The sequence below is a fragment of the Neomonachus schauinslandi genome, chromosome 4, assembly GCF_002201575.2.
Source record: "Neomonachus schauinslandi chromosome 4, ASM220157v2, whole genome shotgun sequence".
Classification (NCBI taxonomy): Eukaryota; Metazoa; Chordata; class Mammalia; order Carnivora; family Phocidae; genus Neomonachus; species Neomonachus schauinslandi.
This window is the reverse complement of record NC_058406.1, coordinates 111246542-111272759: the sequence shown is the minus strand read 5'-3', so window position 1 is coordinate 111272759 and position 26218 is coordinate 111246542. Positions and strand designations below refer to the sequence as shown.

The window sequence follows — 26218 nt, the reverse complement described above, 5'->3', positions numbered from 1 at the left end:
AGTTTCATTCTTTTCTTTGGAGCTGTCCAGTTTTCCCAACAGCATTTGTTGAAGAGACTTTTTCCCATTGCATATTCTTGCCCCTTTCATTGAAGATTAATTGATCATATAATCATGGGTTTATTTATGAACTCTCTATTCTTTTCTACTGATCTGTGTGTCTGTTTTTGTGCCAGTACCATACTATTTTGATTACTACAGCTTTGTAGTATATCTTGAAATCTGGGATTATGATACCTCCAGTTTTGTTCTTTTTCAACATTACTTTGGCTATTCGGGGTCTCTTGTGGTTCCATACAAATTTTAGGATTACCATTAGGCTGACATTGAGCACCAGGGCTAGTGAGACCCATGGGGCAATGATGACTCATTTTACTAGTTAGATTTTTCTCTTAACACTATTCTAGCATAGGCCCTGGGGGGTATATGACAATAAATGAGGACACAGAGAGTAAAGATTCAGAAGGAGACTTTTGGTTAAAGTTGCCAATGCGATGGCTTCACACAGTAGATAATGGATGAAAACGTGGGATGTTACGTCAGGGTAGGTCAGGAGGTGCTTCTCTAAATGATGCTGTCATTAACATCACTTGGGAACTGTTAGAAATGAGCTAAGTTAAAAAAAAAAAAAAAAGAAAGAAATGAGCTAAATGACAGATAGTATCAAGTGTGTGTGCCTGTATAGTGGAGTCAGACTATAACCTAAGTTCTAGAGCCACAGCAGTCAAAACTGTCCTTGAGATTGTTTTACATTATTCATGAATTATCCATACAGACCAATTTTCAAATAAGCTTTGTTCATGCAGCTGTTTTTGTAAGCATTGTTAATGATTGTTGTTTTTAGGTTGAGCTGTTTCTTAGGGTGAACGCCAGGTGAAGAGATTTCTGTTTGTTTAAAGGCACGTAGTAGCCGCTACATTTATCAGAGTTTCCCTCATTTACTGTAAGTATTATGGAACAGGGGAATGGCACTGAGTCCATCTTTATAATAATTTCTGAAGCCTCTGATGGATTGAGAACAGTATTGTACCTAGATCATGAAAAGAAAAAGATCGATGAAGTTTTAGATTGAAGGAAATTAAATAGATATTACAATTTAAACACAATATATTATCCTGAATTGGATCCTAGATTGAGGGGGGAAAACCGTAAAGGGCAATAATTTGAGTACAGATTGTGGATTAGATGATAATATGGATCTCCGTTAAATTTCATGATTAGATAAATGTCATGTATGAGAAAAATCCTTTCTGTTAGGATACTCACATTCTGGAATATTTATGGATAATGAGACAGTCTGTCTGCAGATTACTCTCAGATAGTTCAGGAAAAATGTATTTGTGTGTGTGGTGTACATGTATATAGAGAGAGAAGGAGAAAGGAGCAGGCATGGAGCCTTAAATGGCCCAATTGATAAAGCAAATGGAGCACAGTGTACATAGTTGGTAACACTAGGTAAAGGGTACAAGGGGGTTTTTGTACTATTTTTGTAACTTTTTTCTAAGTGTGAAGTTAAAACAGAAAAGGTAAATAATATTTAGGAGGAAAGAAAAGTAGAAACTTAGAATAAAGTTGTGATTATTTATAAGGTTTTTTTTTTTTTTTTTTTTTTTTTTTTTTTTTTTTAAAGATTTTATTTATTTATTTGAGAGAGAGAATGAGATAGAGAGAGAGAGCATGAGATGGGGGACGGTCAGAGGGAGAAGCAGACTCCCCGCTGAGCAGGGAGCCGGATGCGGAGCTTGATCCTGGGACTCCAGGATCATGACCTGAGCCGAAGGCAGTCGCTTAACCAACTGAGCCACCCAGGCGCCCCTATTTATAAGGTTTTATATTTAGGCTCACAAATGTTGTATCTTCTTGTACTGCTTTACCCCACCTTTACAGAACAGGCTTATTCTCATTTGTGTGACCCTGTTTAAATGTAACCCACATAGAGGCCTACTTTGATCACCCAAATCTAAAGTAGGTTCTTCTCGCTACCCCACTCCTCTTACATTGCATTTATTACAACTTATATCATCTTTGTTTTCTTTTTGTTTAATTTTTTTTTCTACTTCAAGACTGTGATCTCCATCAGAGCAAAGATCATGTCTATTTTGTTCACAAAATACAGTCCTGACACATAAGCTCAATAAGTGTTTGTTCTATTTGGATGAATGAATGAATTAATGAATCATCTCTGCTACCAATATTCCTTCCATTTTAGTCACCATACTTTTAGCTACCTAATCCTTCAGAAAACAAAAGAACTCCTTTTAACTTGTAAGATAAAGTGTTCTCTTGAATTTGGGCCTAGTGGTGAGGTCCCACCCAAACACTGGAGAGTTGGCAGAGGAAAAAGAGCCCAAGAAGGGGTGCTAGGGTTGTTTATTGAATTCTTACTGCAGATCATGAGCCTAGTACATTAAAATTTTTTTCATACTTTTTCTCCCTTAATTCTCATAATATCCCTGCAATGTGGAGTACTGTATTAATTATCTTTTGCTGAGTAAGAAATGTTTTAGTTCACATTTTCTGGGCGAAGGTTGGCTGGGTCATCTGCATCAAGGTCTCTCAGAAGATTGCAGTGACGGTGTTTGCTGGGACTGGCGTCTTGTCTGAGGCTCAACCAAGGAGTGATCTGCTTCCAAGCTCAGTGATGGTTGTCAGTTCCTTGCAGCTTGTCAGACTGAGACTCTCAGCTTCTTGCGGAGGCTGACTTCAATTTCTTGCCACATGGGCCTCTCCATGGCAGCTTGTTACTTCATCAAAGCTGGCAAGGGAGGGAGTCAACTGGCATGGTGGAAGTTCTAATCTTGAGTAGCAATCATGTGACATTTCATTAACCTCACCATATTTCATTGGTTAGAAAAAGATCACGGGCTCTGCCCACACCCAGTAGGGGTGGGGATTTCACTGGAGTATGGATACTCAGAGGTGGAGGGGCTATTTTAGAGGCTGCCTGCTACAGGTACCATTTTTATTCATTTTACAAAACAAGAAATCAAGACCATTAAGTAAGTTGCCCAAGATCATATATGAGTAATGGGGCCAGGATTAAACCCAGAGGCAGTCAGACTCCACAGCCAGATTCTTTTTATACCATTATATTTTAAGAACTAAGAAATGGCTGTAGAATTTGGCAGTTTTGGAGAGTTTTTTTAGAGACTTTTGTGTCTTTTAATGGAGTGGTATGGATCAAAGTTATACTCTTGTGGTTTCAGTGAATGTGCATGTAGGAAGAGAGATTGAGTAGAAATCACTCTTTCAGAAGGGAATTTTTAAAGAAAGGACAATAACCATACATTGTCACATACTGAATTATGTCTCTCTGTGATAATCCAGAAATTTTTCTTTTCCAGTTCACTGAGTTTAACCAGTAATGCCATTCAGTTGCCAATATCAAGCAAAGCAAACATAAGCCAGTTTTAATCTGCTTTTTAAGAAAAGTGGTAGTCCTTTTCACAGTGCCTGACGGTAAGTCACAGTTCTAAATTCGTAAGTTTTTCATCTAATGTATTTAAAAAACTGATTTTGGAAACATTAATTTTAAAATCTTACTTATTTTTTCTTTCTTCCCTGATAATTTTACTCTAAAGCTCATTGGAAAGAGCATAAGGAAAGATATATTCTAGTATCTTAATTTATGGTCTTTCATTAATTTGGGGGATTTTTACCTCTAATTGTAAAAAATAAAATGCTAGATTTGAAATCTGTCCCTTGTAGATGAGGAAGTTTATGTTATTTTATTTTTTAAAGATTTATTTATTTGAGAGAGAGGGAGAGGGAGCATGGGCATGGGAGGGGTAGGGAGGGGGCAGAGGGAGAGAGGGGGAGAGAGAGAATCTCAAGCAGATTCCCTGATGAGGGTGGAGCCCATCACGGGCCTTGATTTCACTACCCTGAGATCATGACCCCAGCCCAAACCATGAGTCAGACTCTCAAGCGACTGAACCACCCAGGCTCCCTGAAGAAGTTTATTTTATATATGAGGTTTTGACTTGGTCAGCTAGTTAATGGCAGTTGTTTCAAATATTCTGATTTCTAGACCTGTGCACTTTGTACTGTTCAACAAGATGATATAACTGGTAGGGTCACAGTTTCTTATGGAGCATTTCTGACTCAGTGTGGAGGTGGAATTTAGATTAAGAGACAGCTGGTGGAAGGAATTGGAATTAACTCATTTCCCCTAATTTGCAAGTAGTGGCCACTCTTATTTGCTATTAGTAAGTTTAACCTCCAGACAATATTTTATTGCTCTAAGGAAGCAGTCAGGGAAGAACTTCTTGAGTTAGGAAGATCTTTGATGAAATTTTTCATTTTAATTCTTTTTTAAAAAATTTTTTATTGTTATGTTAATCACCATACATTACATCATTAGTTTTTGATGTAGTATTCCATGATTCATTGTTTGTGTATAACACCCAGTGCTCCATGCAGAACGTGCCCTATTTAATACCCATCCCAGGCGAACCCATCCTCCCACCCCCCTCCTCTGTATTTAATTTTAATTCTTAATGTAGAAGGGTACATGAGGACAGTGTGAAGTATACACATGATTTTTGTTCTAATTGCTGGCCTCTTCCTTAAAACAAATTTTTTTAATGAAGAATAGTTAATGCTTTTCACTAGTCTCATTACTGTTTATTTTTTAAGCAACAAGTTTACCAAATTGTCCAGTTAGCCATCTTAGACACCAAAAACTATTTTTTTGTTGTTGGCATAGTTGTACTATATAAATAACATGTCTTATGTGAGGGTATTCGTAGTTGTGTTTATATAACTGATCATTTTTCTTGTCTGTTTCTTTTAGTAATCAGGTCAGAGTGTGAGGTATAAGCTCACAGAATCCAGAGAAATCATCATGAAGTTATATGTATTTCTGGTTAACACTGGAACTACCCTGACATTTGACACTGAACTTACAGTGCAAACGTAAGTTGTATTTCATTCAATCTCATCACTTTTGCATTTTGTGTAGGCAAAAATTAAACTCTTTGATTTGGAGAAAACTATTCCTTTGTTAAATAAGAAAATAATAGTAGCAATATCTTAAATCTTTTATCTTAGCATATTACGTATATAGTTGTCATCTTTCACTAAAACGCTAACGTTAGGTTCATAAAATTGTGCTTTGTTCTGTTTATGTGAATATATTATTCACATTAAACAAACCTACCTGCAAACAAACTGATTTCAAATTAAAACTATCAAATAGAAGAAGTTTTCATAGCTGATTGCTCTTCTCAGTTTACTAGGACATTGCTAAGAAAATTATTGCTAGCTATATAAAGTAACATGTATCAGTCCTATGTATTTTGGTGATTTGTTTTTATTCCCTTGTATGAATAAAGTCAGTAGTACTTGTTTTGTTTGTTGATGCAAGAATACAATCAATTTAAAATTTTTAACCAAGTTTGTAGGACTCATAATATCTAATAATTCTCCAGCTTTGCAAGGGATTCCAATATTTGACTAATGAATGCCCTTATATTTGTGAAATTTGGGGAGAAGTGTCAGGGCGAGGGAGGACATATTTTGAGGCCAGACAGCAAGGAAGGAAATAGTAACAACTGTACATGCTTGTGTTTTGGTAGTGGACCTAGGAGCAAAGACTTGATAGCAATACAGAATAAACCTGACACTGAAAATATTACAAATAATTTGTGGAATTAATAATCTTAGTTTTAAAAATGAAATTTGAAATTGTATTCTTTTTTTGAAGTTCTGGTTTTTATAAAATACAATTTTACCTGTAAAGGAATGATTTTCTGAAAGATAGGGAAAGGAAGCAATTTTATGGTTTATACTTAATGTAGTTTGTGTAATGTGATGGGAGGATTTTAACAGACATCTGTGTTCTGAGGACTTTAACAGACTGATGCTAATTTGAGCATATTCTTTTGCTGTGTTATATAAAGAGCACAGAAATAAATATGTCTACTGCCTGTATTTTATAGACTCACTTGTAGATGTGCCAAATGGGTTATTTGTTCACCTAAGATCAGCCAGTTGATTGTGGAATCTGATTCCAGAAACAAGAAGTTTGTATTTTATACTCTTGTTTTGGGGAAATTTTTTTAGAGTGAAATTAATATCTATCAGATATTTTTACACAGTGCTACTTTGATAATAAAAAAGTTTGTCATTGGGAAGTTATGTAGAACTAATTTTTTGCTCCACCCCACCCCTTTTAAAGTGTGGCAGACCTCAAGCATGCCATTCATAGCAAATACAAGATTGCTATTCAGCATCAGGTGCTGGTGGTCAATGGAGGAGAATGCATGGCTGCAGATCGAAGAGTGTGCACCTACAGTGCTGGGACGGTATGTGTCCGTGAGCCTTTTCGTACAAACATGCCCCAGTTTCACATCACATAGGGAATTGGGAACTCAACTGCAAAAGTAAGGTTTATCTGCTTCATATATTGAGGGCAGTGTGCATGTTCAATATTTATAACATTTTACTTCAGTTTCTTTTGCTTTTTTATTTCTGTAGGACACAAATCCAATTTTTCTTTTTAACAAAGAAATGATCTTATGTGATCGTCCACCTGCTATTCCAAAAACTACTTTTTCAACAGAAAATGACATGGAAATAAAAGTTGAAGAGTCTCTTATGATGCCTGCAGTTTTTCACACTGTTGCTTCAAGGACACAACTTGCAGTGGTAAGATAAAAATAATTGTTTTTTGAGATTATTATACTTATTTTACATCTAGTACAATTTAAAATTAAAAATTGGTTGGGGCGCCTGAGTGGCTCAGTCGTTAAGTGTCTGCCTTCGGCTCAGGTCATGATCCCAGGGTCCTGGGATCGAGTCCCACATTGGGCTCCGTGCTCCGCGGGAAGCCTGCTTCTCCCTCTCCCACTCCCCCTGCTTGTATTCCTGCTCTTTCTATGTCTCTCTCTGTCAAATAAATAAAATCTTTAAAAAAAAAAAAAATTGGTTGCTTAACAAAATGATGTCTTATTCATATACTTGGTAATATTTTCATGAAGTATTAGCCTATTTTAGGCATCAGTGAATGTTATAACAAATTGATAGTTCCTAAAAGCATTCAAATCTAAATAGCACAGAGAACTCACGGGTGGTTGCCAGAGGGGCCGGAAGTTGGGGGATGAGTGAAGGAGAGTGGGAGATACAGTCTTCCAGTTAAGGAATGAGTAAATGGGAATAAAAGGTACAGCAAAAAGAATATAGTCAGTGATACTGTAATAGCATTGAATGGTGACAGATGGTTAGCTACACTTGTGGTGCACATAGCCTAAGTATAGAGTTGTTGGATCACAATGTTGTACACCTGAAACTAACGTAACATTGTATGTCAACTATACTCAAATAAATAAATAGCTAGCAAAGTGGTCTGAATTACAGAGGAAGCATGAAAAAAAAAATAAAAATAAAAGTTTTGGGAGAAACATTTTGCTGGTTAATATGTCTGGTTTTTAAATTTTCAGACTCATAAGTTGTTAGTCATTCTGCATTTGCAAAGAGTTATAAGATCTTAGAATGGAAAAGCAGTTTTAAACATGATTTGTTCAACTTCTTTCCTAAATGATGGTATGCGGTTAATGACTTCTGAACATTGCTATAATCAATAAAGTTACCTATGTTAGAGTAGACAGAAACAAAAGACTTAAATAACTCTTAAAAATGTGATTCTTTCTTCCATATCCATATTTAGGTCCTGGAGGAGAACAAAGTTTCTTTCCAATATGTACAAAAAATTTTAAATGGCAGTATTCATACTTGACAAAGTGGATGTTAAAGCATTAAACAGAACAAAGTGAAATTTATAATAAAAGATTTAACTTGTGAGAAAGAGAAGTCAGATCTCTATTTTCCTATCAACACAGGCTAAATGATAATAATTGCAGGAGAACTTAATAAAGCATAATGATGTACACCAGTATTCATACCAGAATTATTTCCTGTAGTCAAATGATAGAAACACCCCATATGTCCATCGGTAGATGAATAGATCAACAGAATGTGGTATATACATACAATTGGATATTATTTAACCTTGTCAGGAAGAAAATTATGATAACTACAATATGGATGAACCTTGAAGATAAATATGCTAAGCGAAATAAGCCAAACATAAAAGGACAAATACTGTGCAATGTCAATTACATGAGGTACCTAAAAGAGTCAGATTCATAGAGACAGAAAATAGAAGAATAGTTACCCAAGGTTGAGGAGTGAGGGGAAGGTTGAGTTAATTATGTATTAGATATAGTTTCACTTTGGGATGATGAAAAAGTTCTGGAGAAGGATAGTGGTAATGGTTGCACGGCAATGTGAAAAACTTCAGGCTTCTGAGTCATACACTTAAAAAATGGGTTAAAACAGTAAGTTTCATGTTTATTATTCATAATTTAAAAATGGGAGATTTTAATATGTCTCTTTCATAATCAGAAAGCTCTTATGGGCTATATTTAATATTTTGTATCCTGAAAATACAGAATATACTCATTTTTTCTTACAGATAAAACCAGAAGAGTATCAAAAGAGTAATATATTAATAGCAAAGAGGATATGTTATGGGAATGCAAGGGTGGTTCAATATTTGGAAATGAATTAACATAATTAATTACCTCAATCGTTAGTACTTTATAGAAGAAAACAGAGTCATATCAATATTGTCCAGAAGAAGCATATGTTAAAATTTAGCAGCTATTCTTAACAAGTAAAATAGCTCTAGGAGGAAACAAAATAAAATTTAGAATTGACCAAATATGGAAGATAATCAGCTTTCAAATCAACGAAATGTTAGAGCCATTTTTGCATAAATCAGAATCAGTCTATTCAGTATTTTTTTGGAACTTCTGAGAAATATACCAAAATAAGAAAATGAAGTAAGTGGTAAAATTAATGGAAAAGAAGTGAAAAACATCCATTTTAGATGAGATATGGTTGTATATTTGGAATATCAAGAGAATTTAATAAAAATCTGTCAAAAAGACTTTTGGTAAGGTGGCTGGATATGTGATAAATATATAAACATTCACATTTCTTGGTACTGGGCCCTGTTTTGGAATGGAAATGGAAAATGTATTACAATCTAAGTAGTAACAAAAAATATATAAAATTCTGTTCAAGAACATAAATTATAGGGCTGCCTGGGTAGCTCAGTCGGTTAAGCATCTGCCTTCGGCTCAGGTCATGATCCCAGGGTCCTGGGATCAAGCCATGTATCCAGCTAAGCAGGAAACCTGCCTCTCCCTCTCCCTCTGCCACTGCCCCTCCTGGTGCTCTCTCGCTCTCTGTCTGTTAAATAGATAAGTAAAATCTTTAAGATATATATATAAGTTATAAGCCAATGAAAAGACATATTTTTAAACTCTGGAAAACAGTTTTGAGGTTCCTCAAAAAGTTAAAAATAGAGCTACCCTACAACCCAGCAATTGCACCACTAGGTATTTATCCAGAGGATACAAATATGGTGATTCAAAGGGGCACACGCACCTGATGTTTATAACAACATTATCAACAATAGTCAAATTATGGAAAGAGCCCAAGTGTCCATCGACAGATGAATGGATAAAGAAGATGTGGTCTATATATACAATGGAATATTGCCTGGCCTTCAAAAAGAATGAAATCTTGCCATTTGTAACTACATGGATGGAACTAGACAGTATTATGCTAAGTGAAATAAGTCAGAGAAAGAAATATTATTTCACTCATATGTGGAATTTAAGAAACAAAACAGGAGCATAGAGGAAAGGAGGGAAAAATAAAACAGTACATAATCAGGGAGGGAGACAAACCATAAGAGACTCTTAACTCGGAATCAAACTGAGAGTTACTGGAGGGGAGGTTGCGGGGGAGGGATAATTGGGCAAATGGCATTAAAGAGGGCATTTGAAGTAATGTGCACTGGATGTTATATGCAACTGATGGATCACTAAATTCTATCTCTGAAATAAAAGACATTCTTAATATCATTTTTAATATTCATAGTCATAATCTTGATATATTCATGAGCTTAATGAATTACATTTAAAGTTGCCATGAAAAGCATTGGTGTGGGGGAAAAAAGGCATTTTTGCTTTGGAGAGTGAGGAGGAACTTTTGATTTTTTTGTTTGTTTAGTTTGGTTTTAGATAAAATGGACTTTAAGTTTACAGGGAAGGATCAGTGTCCAGGAATAGTTAAGAAAGTTAAGAGAAAGAAGAATGGAAGGTGGAGGGAATAATACATGTTCCTCAGATTTTAAAAAGTACTCAGAAGCTATAGTAACCAAAACAGTGAATATGTCAGACAGTGCATTTTATAAGGAATTAGAGGCCCTATAACAGTGGCAGGAGTGTGGTCTTCTAGAGTCACATCGGCAGAGTTTAAATTTGGTCACCCCAATTGTGGTGTGACCTTGGATTCAGATACCTTCATTAGTGAAATTAATAATAGATTTTTGTTTAGTGAGATATATACATATTAGAAAATGTACAAATATTTGTGGTACATTTTCACAAAGTGAAATTTTAAAATATGGTATCATCCCCGAAGCCTTACTTCATGCTTACTCCCAGTTGGTACCCATCATCCCTCTTCCATAAAATCATCCAATATCCTGACTTTAAAACCATGAATGACTTTGCCTCTTTTAGAACTTTAAATAGATGGAATCATTGTTTTTGTGTGTGTGTGTCTGGCCTCTTTTATTTAACATTATGTTCCTGAGATTCATTCATGTAATTGCATGAATTAATGCTTTGTATTCATTGCTGCATAGTATTCCATTGTATGAACATGCTACAGTTCATTTAACTATTGATAGATATTCTTTCCAGTTAAAAACTATTGTGACTAGGGCGCCTGGGTGGCTCAGTTGGTTAAACGACTGCCTTCGCCTCAGGTCATGGTCCTGGAGTTCCAGGACCGAGTCCCGCATGGGGCTCCTTGCTCAGCAGGGAGTCTGCTTCTTCCTCTGACCTTACCCCCTCTTGTGCGTGCTCTCTCTCAAATAAATAAAATAAAAATCTTTAAAAAAAAAAAAAAAAAACAACTATTGTGACTAAAGCTGCTGTGAATATCTTTGCATGTTGTTTGGTGCACCTTTTGCCTTCTCTTGGGTGTGCCTCTTTTTAACTTTACATGTGCTGTTTGAAGTGGTTGTATCCATTTATACTCCCATCATCAGTGTATGATTGTTCTACTTGCTCAACAAACTCACCGATACTTGGTTTTCTTGGTGCTTTTAATTTTAGTCATTCTGATGGGTGTGTAGTGGTAGGCCATTGTAATTTTATTTATATTTGTTAATAAGGATGAACAGGTTTCCATTTATTTATGAGACTTTGCATATCCTTTTTGTGAAGTTATTCTAGTTTCTTAATTACTCTTTATTGAGTTGCTCATCTTTTTGTACTTGATTTTAGTTGCCTTTATATAATCTTTATATAAGCTGTCTAAATGTTGAAAATATCTTCTGCCATCCTGTCGCTTGCCTTTTCATTTCACTAATGGTGTCTTGTGATGAATTAAAATTCTTAGTTTAATGTCCAGTTTATCAATAGTCTTGCTCTTGGATCTTATTTAAGAAACATATGCTTATCTCAAAGATACGAAGGGAACAGCTAGTGTGGAGCTGCTAGTGTATATCTGCTATGCTATCTTCCAGAATCCCCCCTCCACCTACCCTTTTTTTTTAAAAAAATCTTACATTTAGATCTGTAGGTCACCTACAGATTTAGGTAAACTGATTTTTCAGTAGTAAACACAGAAAATTCACTTTATGAATCCAGCCTACCTTTTAAATTTACTGTGTATTGGTCTTATATATTTATGAATATATATATTATTTGATGCTAGATAAATTCCATTGTATAGATGCACATAATTTCTTGATAGACAGCGAGGTGGGTTCCATTTCATTTTATAGTTGAAATAAAGAACCTTTTAGTATTTTTTGTTCATTTGTTTAAGCGTTTATTTCTACAAGGTGGATCATTCTGCCAAACAATAGATGCCATTTTACTTTTGACAGTTATTGCTGAATTGACCTCTGTAGGTGCTCCACCAGTAGCAACGAGTTAGGAGTTTTTCTTCTTTCTCAGTATCACAACAACAAACACTAAGGTAGACTAAAACATTCCCTTGTCAGTGCTTTGTTTAAAATATATTTAGACTACATTCATGCATACAGGTAAATATACATATGCAAACGTGCACACAAACATTACCTTCTTTTGCTGTGTTTCTTCGTTTTCAGGAAATGTATGAAGTTGCCAAGAAACTTTGCTCTTTCTGTGAAGGTCTGGTCCATGATGAACATCTTCAACACCAAGGCTGGGCTGCAATCATGGCCAATTTGGAGGACTGTTCAAATTCTTACCAAAAGCTACTTTTCAAGTTTGAAAGTATTTATTCAAATTATCTGCAATCCATAGAAGACATCAAGTTAAAACTTACTCAGTATGTTTGCCATTAAAATGGATAATAAGATGTTTGTTTAAAATACCTTTGCAGTTTTATCAGTTGTTTCAGTAAATGTGATTTCATTTCTAATAATTGTTTATTATAATTGTTCATTTTTTGAGACTTTTATGATGACTTCTATAGGCTCTAAAATTTTAAAATTGTGGTCAGTTTTATTCACCTATTTTATGGATCACCCACATTTCTTTTTCTTACCTTGTTTTCTTTATGCAAAGTGCTCAAAATACTTTTAAATCATTTACAAACCCAAGAATCTTTGTCTCCTTCTTGCCCTGCTGCCAATTTAAAGTAAAGGCAAAATATAAACATAACACATCTAACAGAAATGGAAAAGTTTTCAAACATTGAGCAATCAAGGAAATTTTTATTTTCCTTTTTAAATATTGCCAGATGATGTAGACTTGCTGAGATTGAAAGAAGCCATTTAAATGGTTTTCTGGCTCTTTACATGTAAGCACATCTGATAGCCAGTGGTTGTTTTTGAAAAGGGCTATAATGAATGTAAAAATATAGCAGTAATTCAGCATGAGTATAGCCCTTTGTTGTCTGTGTGTATGCTTTATGCTTTCAATTTTTTTAGTTTGTTTTTGCGTTTTTTGTTACTTTGAATTGAATTGGAGGGAAGTAACATCTTTCTTTTTAATTAAAATGAACCTCATTAATTCACATTTTTCTGTTTTGTGGTGTGAATTAGAAGATTTTGGCCTTGCCAGTGGGACTGATCTTGGGAAGGAAGGGAATGATTACTTAAGACTAGAAAGAGTTTATATAACAACCTTTTCAAGTAACTGTTGTTTGGGAAGTTCTTTTAGATATGTTAATTTCTCGTAGGAGCCTGAGTCATTTCACAAATGTTCTACAGAAATCAAATCATCGATAGTTCATCTTCCCCATGCCTTTTGACAACATACATCTACTTGTCTATAGGGTATAATGAATGTGAGAGTTACCTTAATCTTTATTGGGATTATTAATTTTATCCTGTGCTTTCAACTTATCAAAAAATACTTGATTGACTTAAAGTCATACTTTAAGGGACTGCTGTGGTAAATCTTTTTTTTTTATTTCAAATTTTTTATATCTTAAGGTTTGATGAAAACCACATGTACACTTGTTTAGTACAAGCTGGCTCCCTTTACTTGAGAGTGGTATTTTAATGTGTTAATGATACCATTCTCTAGCTAGGTTTCTTTTAAAGAACATAGACTGTATATGCATAATGTAATAGAGAGGTCGTAATATTTGTGTGTATAATAATTAAATGCTATTTCTCTAACTAGAGTGGTTCCATAATTTTACTGACAGCTCTTTTGTATTTTAAGTTTAGGAACTGCGGTTTCAGTAATGGCCAAGATTCCACTGTTGGAGTGCCTAACCAGACATAGTTACAGGGAATGTTTGGGAAGACTGGATTCTTTACCTGAACATGAAGGCTCAGAAAAGGCTGAAATGAAAACCTCCACTGAACTGGTGCTCTCTCCTGATATGCCTAGAACAACTAACCATTCCTTATTAACCTCATTTCACAAGTCAGTGGAACATATAGCCCCAGATGCCACAGATGCTGAAAATGGAAAAGAAATTAGGGAATCTTGCCAAAGTACTGTCCAGCAGGATGAAACTTCAGTAGATGCTAAAGACGGTGATCTGCCTTTTTTTAATGTTTCTTTGTTAGACTGGATAAATGTTCAAGATAGACCTAATGATGTGGAATCGTTGGTCAGGAAATGCTTTGATTCCATGAGCAGAGTAAGTCATGTTTGATATTTCTTGGGTCATTTCAACTACTCAAAATTATATTATTTATACCAAATGTTTTATATAATGGGAGAATGGTAACACGTTATAGTGGAAATAGTGAGCCTTGATGTGAGACTTCATAACCAAGGTTTCAACCTTGGACAAATCAAATCTTTTCACTTGTAACCTAATTTATGAATTGTTAGTAAATTTGTGAGGACTATTAAAGGTCATATACATAAAATTTCTGCAATGCAGAGCGTTGAAGTGTCTATTCAAATGCTATAGATTTTGGTGGTAGCACTTTGAAATATATTTTTCTCTGACCTTGTAATATTACTTAGATGTTTTAATATCTCCTGTCCTTTCATTTGTTCCTGCAGTTAGGCGCTTTCATCTGCTAGGTAAAACTTGAGCGGTCTTAATGTTTTCATTCTTGTGCTGTAAGTATGGAGCACTCTCTGAAAATAGGTAAATGGTAATATTTGGCCACCTCTAGCCTACCATATTTTTAAGTTAATAATGGATCAGATGTTCATATTTATAAATGCTATAGAACTTTCAAGGTCTTTTGGAAAATATTAAAGATAAAATTTTGGTTTTTTTAGTTAAATTTTTTTGGTGAGAACGATTCACATTCAGTGAAATATACAGGTTCTTGAGTGGTTAGGTCACAGAGTAACCACCACCCAAAAGAAGATTCTGAACATTTTCATCTCTCTGAAAATCCTGTGTGCATCTTTCTAATCGCCATCCACCTAGAGGGAACTTCTTTCTGACTTATAAAAGAAGTTTTAAATACTATATCTGCCTGAGATATTTTCAATTTCAAAATTCCGACATTGTGTTCTTGGTTGTATTTTGTAATTATAGTTAGCTTGTATTTTGGATTAAGTTCTTCTCTAAATATACTTCCAAAAACTTTTAGACCTTGGAAATAAATATCTCTTAAAATATGATCCATGGGCACCTGGGTGGCTCAGTCAGTTAAGCGGCCAACTCTTGATTTCGGCTCAGGTCACAATCTCAGGGTCCTGGGATTGAGCCCTATGTCAGACTTCACACTCAGCGGGGAATCTGCTTGGTATTCTCCCTCCCCTCTCCCCTTTCCCTGACTCATGCACGTTCTTTCTCTCTTTCTCTCTCTCTAAAATAAATAAATCTTTAAAATATAAATGATCCATAAGCTGATAGAAAATCTTTGAATTCAGAAAGGGAGTTGATGGGCACATGTTTCAGTTATACAGTAAAAACAAAATAGTATTTTGAAGGCTGCTGTTGTCTAAAGATAATTGCCACGATAGTTAACCTTTTTTAAAATGGCACTTAATTGGAAAAGAGACTTGTTCTTTGAGTATTGAGAAAGGCAGTGCATTGTCTGGAATGCATGGAAAATAGCACATACCTTTTCCAAATGAAAAACTTAAATAAATTCTAGGTTTCTTCTTAATTCTTTAAATTTCCACTTCCTTGATGACATCCTTTAAAGGAGGCATTTCTTTTTGGCCATTTATTATTTGTCGTCAAAGAAAGCTTCAATTAAGATATTTGCCAGGGCATGGAAGTATGTAATATATTATGCAAAGATTACTGCCTAAAAGGAATGAAAACTAGTATTCCTGTTTAAAATGTTGACATTTTAGTAGCCTAAGAATTCTAATTCATGATTTTGGAAAGTCAGGTACATGATTGTAATTAGGGTGATTGAAGTATATATATAATTCTGCATGAGTCAGAATAGGGGTTATAGACTCTGAGGAGAATCCCCTTTTAAAAGGACTTGAAATTGGCTTTGCATTTGCATGTTTAAATGAAATCCAGCACAGCCATATCATTTTTATTCACTTTACATGACAAGAGAGAAGAAACAATGATCCTTTTCTGGCTTAATGAAAATTCATCAGAATTTATATCTACAGAAAACAGAAGTTAGCTCTAGTATTATTACTAGGGTGTCACATTACTGACCTAAGTTAATATTTACTTTCATAGTACATACCAAGAGTATCTGAAGTCTTTGTGATAGATTACATGGCCATTATATTATGAAAGCAAAATATAAATTTTTATTTGGTTATAGTCACTTGTTATAAAATGAGTTAGCATAGCTTAAAATATTGTCTATATATAATAAAGCATTCTTTTCAGTTGTGCATGCCCATTAGATTAAAAAATTTTTGTTCAAAAGCAATGAAAACACATTTTGAAGAATTTTATATATTTATTTATATATTTCTGCCTGTATTTTACAGTGTGGAATATTGTATTCATGGGATATACTGTGTAATAAATAACATTGTCATAGTTTTTTATTAGATTAATATTTTCCTCCTCTTGGTAGTTTATTCTTTGCCACTGATGGCATTTCTAAAGATAGATTAAACTGAGTATAGGACTTCTCTCTCATCAGAGATGCCTTCCTTTTATCTCACATTTATTATATAATTACCCATAACAACTAACCTACTTGATTATCTGATAGTAGTAGTGCTATTTGCCAGTGAATTTTAAAATGTGCCAAGGTTTGATGTTCTTCTTATAAAAGCAAATTCTGTTTAAAGGCATCATTTTTACATACTAATCCCAGTTTCAGCGGTATTTGTAATGTGTATTTCCAACTGCCTAAATCAAAGATCTTTTTCAAGAAACTAGTCAAGACATAGGCATTATGGAACTTGCCTAAGATTGGGCATCATAAGGGCTCGAATCCTGGCACCTCCATTCATTTATTACTCGTGTCATCCCTACATCATTTGAATCCTCTGTTTTATAATACTTGGATGGATTAATAGATGGCATTTTCATGACCTGTTTAGTTTTCTCCCTCGTATACCAAGTAAAATTTAGAATTGTTGCTGCATTTTTGTGTACTCACATATTTTCTTAGGTTGTAGTGTGTTCGTATTAGAATGAATCTTGGATATTCTAGTTCAGGTTATACTGTAAAAGGCAAACATTTGTATATCTGATGATTAATAGTTGGAAATATACACATTTAGCTCATTTCTAAGCTGTTCAGATTAATACCAGCATAATTTATGGAATCTTGTTGTAGTATTTCATTCAGGATTTTTGTGTTGTTATTGAAATATTATTGTTTGCTCTGTGCAGTGGGCGTGGATTTAGAGGTGGGATGGGAAGAATGAAGAGGGTAAGAAAATTTTTAGTTTCTTCTCTTCTAAGACAACAGTATTAATCTTTCTAGATATCAATGGAAAAGCCCAAGAGTAAAATATTAGTGTAGCACTGTGTTCAATTATTGAAAATTTCCTATATAATTATTAATAGAATTTTGTGGTTTAAAATAAGTATTTTTAAAAATTTCTCCAGAGGGACTCCTGAGTGGCTTGGTCGGTTGAGCGTCTGCCTTTGGCTCGGGTCATGATCCCAGGGTCTTGGGATCGAGTCCCCACATCGGGCTCCTTGCTCAGCAGGGAGCCTGCTTTTCCCTCTGCCCGCCGCGCCCCCTGCTTGTGCGCATGCACGCTTGCTCTCTCTCTGACAAATAAATAAATAAAATAAAAAATTTCTCCAGAGACTCCATTTAGAAATTTTAATTTTTATTACCTGTGGACAAATGAAATAAAATATTAAGTAGAATAAGATTTTAGGAAATCAAGTTATGTAACTGCTACTCAAGTGATTTACAAAACACTCTTCCATCTTAATCAGTGTAGTTGTATTACACTCTCAATGAATTATGAAATACAGAATTATAATCAGGAGCCCTGGTTTGGGGTTTGTTTTTTCTTCTTTAAATCATTGCTATGTGAAGCCCATGTGTAGTTGTAATTTTGCACAAGCTAAAAATGTGAATCTATTTAAATCTTTTTTAGCCCTTTATCACCTTAATGATTTATAGCTAATCTTTGGTTTGTACAATACTTTGGATCAGAAATGTGTGCAGATTGGAATCAGTTACGGTGAAATTAAGAAAAGTGAGAAAATGTTAACGTATGTAAGGTCTTCATTTATATTGGGCAACTGCTGTCTATATATAAGTAGTGGCTCTGTTAACTTTTTTGTAGTGTTGCAAATGCAGCCTCTTATTAATTACACTGGATTATTGATAATAACAATAAAATAGTTCAGTTTTAACTGCCTTTGTATGTTCTCTGTGTACCAAACACTACATTAAATATTTTATGGTCCTTTGATTGTAGAGATCAGGGAAGGCATCATGAAGGAGGCAGTATTTGACTAGGATCCTTATGTAGAGGCAAAGATGGGCTTTCAAACAGCTAGACAGGATGATCAGTATGAAGAAAAATCAGAACTAGAGAAACACAGGGCTTGTCTGGATGTAATTGGTAATTCAGTTTGAAAAGAGGATAGGCCTTGGAAAGATTTAGTGGTATCCAATCACTGAAGCCTTTACTATGCTATATTTTTTGGATGTCATTGTAGGCAAAAGGAAGCCATTTAGGGATTTCAACAGAAGACAACTATAATGAGTTAATAATAATAGATAACATGGTTGATACTCACATGGAGATATTAGTAAGTGGTCAGAAACACAAGCTGAAAATCTGTGAGAAGAATCAGGGATTACAAAAGGGGAGCTCCATAGAAATTTATGCTTAATGCTGAAATCATATAAGAAATAGTAAAAATGGGCTGAGCGCAAAGTCCTTCTGGATTATCTGTATTTATGGATTAGACAGGAAAAAGAGCCAGGGAAGGGTACTGTGGAGGAACCAGTGAGGTAATACCCCAAAGCTTCCAGAGTTTGTCAAAGATTGTTTTCAGTGTGTAAGAGCCTCAAGTGAAAGGAGGTCATTGGTGATCTTTGGCAGAATGGTTTTAATGGAGACTACACATAAAAACACAGTGTATTCTTTCAAGGGAAGGGGAACAGTGTTGAGAGAAATTACGTTCCATGAATTCCAGAAAATTTGTAGAAATAAAACCAGGAAACAGGAGAGATTGAAGAGTAAAAAGAAAAGTGGAGTTGATCAAGCAAATTCCTTTAGGAGATAGAGACTGATAGTAAAGATACCTCCAGGAGGGAAGTCACTTTGAAGATATTGATATGTTTTGAGGGAAATTAGAGTTTTAAAGACAATGAACAAAGAATGTGTTTTAACTCTGCTTTACTTTGTAAGACCTTGAAAATAACATTTTCTGTGTGATACTGAGGATTGATTAAATTGTGGCATTGATTGGAAGGTTATAATTCCTGGCACTATATTCCTAATTATTCTAATATAATCAGTAATTTTTTATTAACATAATTATCCTGCTCTCAATTTTGTGAAAGTATAACTTAGGTTCTCCATGCTTTTACTTCTCTATATTTTTCAACTTTTTTCCTCTGAAGCCGTGTGTCAAAATAGTGAGAAATATATTTTAAACTATTTGCTGAAAACTTCATTCATATGTTCTGTTGTCATTTAGCTTGATCCAAGGATTATTCGACCATTTATAGCAGAATGCCGTCAAACTATTGCCAAACTTGATAATCAGAACATGAAAGCCATTAAAGGACTTGAAGACCGGCTCTATGCCCTGGACCAGATGATCGCTAGCTGCAGCCGACTGGTGAATGAACAGAAGGAACTCGCTCAGGTACTCATTTCAGACTTCTCTCAGGAGAAGCAATTCGTAGTTTCTCTGTACCAGTATTTTATGTGTAATATCAACTTGTTATACACCATCATTTTTACCTCATCCTTGATTAGTGTTAATGAATAGTATTGTTTCCGTGTAATAAGGAAGAAGACACGTTCTTAATGTTCAGGTTTGATAAAATGAGCTGAGGCCACTTTAGGTAGTGGCTGAAAGATAAACCATGAAAATGCTGTCAGCAGCTGGGGAAAAAAACGTGTGGAAAGAACATGATAAAGCAGTCATTGTACTAAACATCTGAGTACTTCCTGCTCCCCCCCCCCCCAAAAAAACTAAAGAAGAATACATGAGATTTGTAAAGGACAGGAGGAAAATATAAAATCTTAGAGATTACTAATACTTAGGTTTTTAGGTCTAATTTAATGCAGTGTTCCAAGAACTCTGTTCTCAGACTTATAACCAAAACAAAGTGATGGAATTGCAAAGAGCGGTTAGCCTAGACATTTTCTGCCACACTAATGACTTGGTCCTCCATCCATTCTGGCAAAACAGCAAAAGAGTTGACTTGCATAATCTTGATTCTCACACACACTTTTCTAGTTTAATGTTCCTCTGCCAGTATTTTTCCTCCAATTGTAGAACATATAAATGGGTATAAATGTTTTATTTTACTTGCATAGCATTATACACAGTGTGTTGCAGGTAGATAAAACGTGTATATCCTTTATTCTTCTAAAATAAATTTTAAAATATTTATTGCATTTTTATAGTTTCCTAATTGAATTCATCTGTCATTCCCAGACTCTCTTTTTTCTCCTGATTTTGGATCCAGCCACCTTATTGTGAACTGAACCCCTTTATCTTGTGCTTTTGACTGATTTAGAATCCCCTAGTACCATTGCTGAGTAGAATGTGATAGTGGGTGTGCTTGTTTAATTCCTGATCTATAGAAAGTGGTATTTCACAATTATAATGTTTCTAGTAGTTAGTTTTTTCTCTTTGTGTTAATAGAAACCCTTTATCAGATTAAGAAAGTTATAGTCTACTTCTAATCTTGAACCATCCTTAGATTCTTGAAATAAACTCAACATGGTCATAATATATTGTCTTTTTTATGTATTTCTGAATTGAGTGTAACATTTTGGCAAACTGAATTATATTGTGTGTATGTATTATTCATTTGGTATGTATTTGTCAGGTTTGGGCACCGAGTTTATGATGGCCTCAAAGTAAGTTGAGAAATTTTTTGATTAGAATATTAGAATATTTAATGCATTTATTTAATATAATTACTATTTGTTTTTAAGTCAACTATTTCTAATTTTTTATTTCTAATTTTTCTTCCAATTCTATCCCTTTCTGCTTTTGCCCTTCGGATTATTTTATCATTTAAATTTAAAGTTTAAAAACTTGGGGGACACTTGGGTGGCTCAGTCAGTTAAACATCTGACCCTTGATTTTGGCTCAGGTCATGATCTCAGGGTTGTGAGATTGAGCCCCATGTGGGGCTCCATGCTGGACATGGAGCCTGCTTAAAATTCTCTCCTCTCTCTGCCCCCGCCACCCCTAGTCACTTGCTCTCTCTTAAAAAAAAAAAAAATATATATATATATATAATTTAAAAATTTATCATTAAAAATTATTTATTATTCTATCTTCCATATTAACTTTTTTCCTTTTAAGTAACATATGCATCCTTGTAAGTTTGATATGCATTAGAATATCCTATAGTAGGGCACCTGGGTGGCTCAGTTGTTAGGCATCTGCCTTCTGCTCAGGTCATGATCCCAGGGTCCTGGGATCAAGCCCCACATCGGGCTCCCAGCTTCTCCCTCTCCTCCCTGCTCGTGCTCTTCCTCTCACTATCTCTGTCTCTCTCTCTCTCAAATAAATAAATAAAATCTTTAAAAAAAAAAAAGTATCCTATAGTATCCTTCAGTGGCAAATTTAGTCTTTGTCATTTAAAAATCTCTTTAAATCATGTTTGTTTCTGAAGGATGTTTTCTCTGGATATAGAATCTAGGCTGTCAGTGATTTACTTTTAACACATTGCCTTTGGTTTGTTTTTTAACAGTTTTACTATAATATGACAAGATGTGGCTTTCTTTGTATTTCTCCTGCATTGGGCTTGTAGTACTACTGGAAGCTGTGGCTTAATGGCATATCTTTTGGGAAAATTCCCAGTTTCTCTTCAAATTTTGCCTTTACCTTACTCTTTCCCTTCTCATTCATTGATTCCAGTCACACATGTATTAGACCTTTCATCTCATTCTTTCCATTTACCCTTGTTTCCTGTATTTCCCATCATTATATCTATCTGTGCTTTATTCCAAATATTTTGTATTGACCCAGATTAATTTTTTCTAGCTGTGAATGACTGTTATTAAACCCACTTATTGATTTATAATTTTTGTTTATTTTTTAACTCCACAGTTTCAGTTTGGTTCTTTTGTTTATATAGTTTCAAATTATCTAACAAGATACTCAGACCCATTCATCATCTCTTTGATTACATTAACCATATTGTAATTTAAAAGTCTATATCTAGTAACTCCATTACTTGTGCCTGTGTGTCTGTGGATATTTTCTGTTGTTTCCTATAGTTTAAATTCATGTGGTTTTGCCTTTTCATGTGCCTAATTATTTTTAATAAGAAAAACCCAGGGGATGCCTGGGTGGCTCAGTTGGTTAAGCATCTGCCTTCTGCTCAGGTTGGGAGTCCTACATCAGGCTCCTTGCTCAGCGGGGAGCCTGCTTCTGCCTCTGCCTACTGTTCCCCCTGTTCATGCTCTCCCTCTCTCTCTCTCTGACAAATAAATCTTAAAAAAATAAAAACAGGAAATATGAAGCTTAAGATAACACTTCTAGAGAGAATTTGTTTACATGTGGTAGGGGTTATCACAATCTTATATCATCTTAATCCAGCCTCAGGGATTTAGGTGATGGGAAGTTGGTCTTCCAGTCCTTGTGATGGACAGTCTGCTTTTGTAGACTCTTATCCATAGGATATAGTTTTTCCGGGTACTAATAATACAAAGTGTTTTCCATCTTCACTTCCTTTGGCTGGCACTGATCTCCAGTTTTTTATTTCATAGCTCCTTGAGAATGTCAGAAGGATTGCTTTTTTTAATTCTTAGCTTTGGACACCTCTTCAGGAATCAGCACTTGTCTCTAGGGCAAAGCATTTCTAGTTGCTTAACTGGCCTCCCTAGGTTTCCTCCTCCTCCTAGATCCTGGCCCTTCTCCTTCACTGCTTTTTTACATCTCTAGTAACTAATGCCACAGGAAGCTTGGTCTGCATTACCATTAAATTATAGTTTACCATCACTTGAGACAGCTCTGAATTTCTGATTTTTTTGTTGTTTTTCCAATATCATTCTTTTTTAACCCTCAGTAGAATGAGTCAAACATAATTTATTTAAGCAAACTCCTTTTGATGGTCATTTAGGTTGCTTCCAGTTTTTCTTGTTACAAACATTGTTTTACTATCCCAGTACATGTCTGCCATTATGTGCATGTTCTAGTATTTTCTTTAGGGACAATCTTCAGTAATGGAATTGCTATACTCTAGAGTGTTTGTGCATTTTAAATATTAATTAGTAATGTTATAATATACCATCCATAAAGGAAAAATCAGTCCACACTCCCAGTAATTAATGAGAAGAGCAGTTTCCCTTATATCAGTATTTGCCATCTGTTTCCTCTGAATTTTCATTTGCCAATTTTTTATCCTAATGTTTCTGTAAGAATTTATTTTATATATAATCTGGATCATCCTTTGTCTGTTGTAAATAATACAGATGCTGTCTCTTTGTTGATAGTGTTATAAAGATTGTTACACAGAAATTTTAAATTTTGACGTAGTCAGATGTATTAGTCATTTTTTTGTTTTTAATTTTATGAACTCATCATTCCTTTAAAATCTCCAGATTTTAGGGACGCCTGGGTGGCTCAGTTGTTAAGCGTCTGCCTTCGGCTCAGGTCATGATCCCAGGGTCCTGGGATCGAGCCCCGCATCGGGCTCCCTGCTCTGCGGGAAGCCTGCTTCTCCCTCTCCCACTCCCCCTGCTTGTGTTCCCTCTCTCACTGTGTCTCTCTCTGTCAAAAAAAAAAAAAAGAAAAAAAGAAAATCTCCAGATTTTATAACTGTTTCTCTGATTGAATAAACCAGGACTTCCTGTTTTCTTATTTAGATAATCTATTTTCTCTCTTTCTTTACTCTCAAATCTCTTGGAGGAGGGGTATGTGTGTAATATCTCTACTACAATCAGGCAGCTATAATGAATGGTTTTGCATTTGGTTGTATTAAAAAAAAATCTGATGCTGATGTTATCCTCATCTGCATTGGATTAGGCAAATGGAGTTGTGTAATACAAGGATAAGTAATTTTTCTGGAAGTGTAGTTGCTTGATGAAGGAGCTAATAGTACTTTTTTATTTTATTTAAAAAATAGAAGAAGCATTTCTTGATCCTTTTTTGTTTGTTCCTATATTTTTGTTTGCTTTCCAGGGCTGACCCTTCCAGGGTTTCTTGAACCCAAACTGAAAAAAATTTAGTAGACAAGTCCTATACTGTTCCTTTGAAAATTTGAAAACTAATTTTTGGCATCCTGTGATCATAGAAGTACCTTGTCTAACCATCTTCTTTCCCCCTAATTTATTCCCAGCTTTTGCTAATGTTTTCAGCTATCATAGCTCTTAGAATTTAACTTTTAAAGTATAATACTCTTACTTTTAAAAAATATATTTTTCTGGGGGCGCCTGGGTGGCTCAGTCGTTAAGCGTCTGCCTTCGGCTCAGGTCATGATCCCAGGGTCCTGGGATCGAGCCCCACGTCGGGCTCCCTGCTCTGCGGGAAGCCTGCTTCTCCCTCTCCCACTCCCCCTGCTTGTGTTCCTGCTCTCACTATGTCTCTCTCTGTCAGATAAATAAATAAAATTTAAAAAAAAAAAAAAATATATATATATTTTTCTGGACCACCTGGGTGGCTCAGTCGGTTAAGCGTCTGCCTTTGGCTCAGGTCGTGATCTCAAGGTCCTGGGATTGAGCCCCGCATCAGGCTCCCCGCTCAGCAGGTAGTCTGCTTCTCCCTCTCCCTTTGCCCCTCCCCCCAGCTCGTTCTCTCTCTTTCTCTCTCTCTCAAATAAAATAAAAATCTTTAAAAAATATGTTTTTCTTTGATATTGATACCTGAAGTACTATAGTCCTTTTTGACATTGAGAGGCAAATTCTCATTTAATTATTCCTCAGTGAATATTTTTTGATGTTCCTACATACATTTTAATATAAGTGTATTACATATTCAGAACAAAACTGTAGAACAGATGCAAATCAAGGCCCTAAGAGCCATGGATGTCAGCTAGGCTTGCCTGAGTGAATGGCTTTGAGAGAAACTGGCTATAATAAGATAATTTTAAATGTGCTCATGAGAGACAAGGGATAACCTGTTGAAGTTAGGTGATATGTGGCTGTTGGAGCAACTTTTCACTCCTATATTTTTATGTGTTTGGCTGCCAAGGGATGTATAGAGGCAAGGGTTTTAACTGAGACATCACTTCCACAAACAAGTTTTCTCTGATTTTACAGTCTTGATCAGATCAGATTTATTTTCTCTTAGCATGTTGTACTTAGCCTATGTCATAATTTAAGTGATTATGTGGGGTTCTTTTAAATGATATTTCTTTTTTAAGAATATAAGCTCCAGGGCACCTGACTGGCTCAGTTGGAAGAGCATGTGACTCTTGATCTTGTGGCCATTGAGTTTGAGCCCCACATTGGGTGTAGAAATTAAGAAAGAAAGGGGGTGGGGGGATGGGTTAGCCTGGTGTTGGGTATTAAAGAGGGCACGTTCTGCAAGGAGCACTGGGTGTTATGCACAAACAATGAATCATGGAACACTACATCTAAAACAATGTATTGTATGGTGATTAACATAACAATAAAAAAATTTTTGAAAAAGAAACAGAGAAAAATATAAGCTCTAAGAAAGCAGGATTCTAGTCTCTCTTCCTCACTGCCTTATTCACAATGCCTTACAGGTTCCTGACCTGTAGTAAGTACACAGTCAGTACTTACAGAATGAGGTGCGCCTGGCTAGCTTAGTCTGTTATGGTCTGACTCTTGATTTTGGCTCAGGTCATGAGATTGAGCCCCATGTTGGGCTCCAAGCTGGGCATGGAGACTGCTTCAGATTCTCTCTCTCTTCCACCCCCGCCAAAAATAGAGAGAGAGAGAGAGAGCGCAAGAATTTGGGTTCATGTAGCCTTGTTGGTGACATGTTAGACTTCTCTTTTTTTTTTCTTTTTTTTAAAGATTTTTATTTATTTATCAGAGAGAGAGAGAGAGAACAAGCAGGGGGAGCAGCAGAGGGAGAGCGAGAAGCAGGCTCCTCACTGAGCAAGAAGCCCAATGTGGGACTCGATCCCAGGACCCTGGGATCATGACCTGAGCCGAAGGCAGACGCTTAACGACTGAGCCAT

General features: G+C 35.3%; 1 protein-coding gene across 4 annotated transcripts in view; it reads left to right on the top strand.

Moving 5' to 3' along the window:
* RB1CC1 (RB1 inducible coiled-coil 1) overlaps positions 1 to 26218 on the top strand; it is a 94376-nt gene that overhangs the window by 21208 nt on the left and 46950 nt on the right. For all 4 annotated transcript variants that reach the window (XM_021688576.2, XM_021688574.1, XM_044914629.1 and 1 more), the window contains exons 2-8: positions 3345 to 3459; positions 4796 to 4917; positions 6182 to 6308; positions 6481 to 6651; positions 12206 to 12408; positions 13755 to 14181; positions 19570 to 19740. In XM_021688576.2, coding sequence (XP_021544251.1) covers positions 4847 to 4917; positions 6182 to 6308; positions 6481 to 6651; positions 12206 to 12408; positions 13755 to 14181; positions 19570 to 19740 — 1170 coding nt within the window. In that variant the 5' untranslated portion in view covers positions 3345 to 3459; positions 4796 to 4846. The remainder of the gene's footprint in view (positions 1 to 3344; positions 3460 to 4795; positions 4918 to 6181; positions 6309 to 6480; positions 6652 to 12205; positions 12409 to 13754; positions 14182 to 19569; positions 19741 to 26218) is intronic.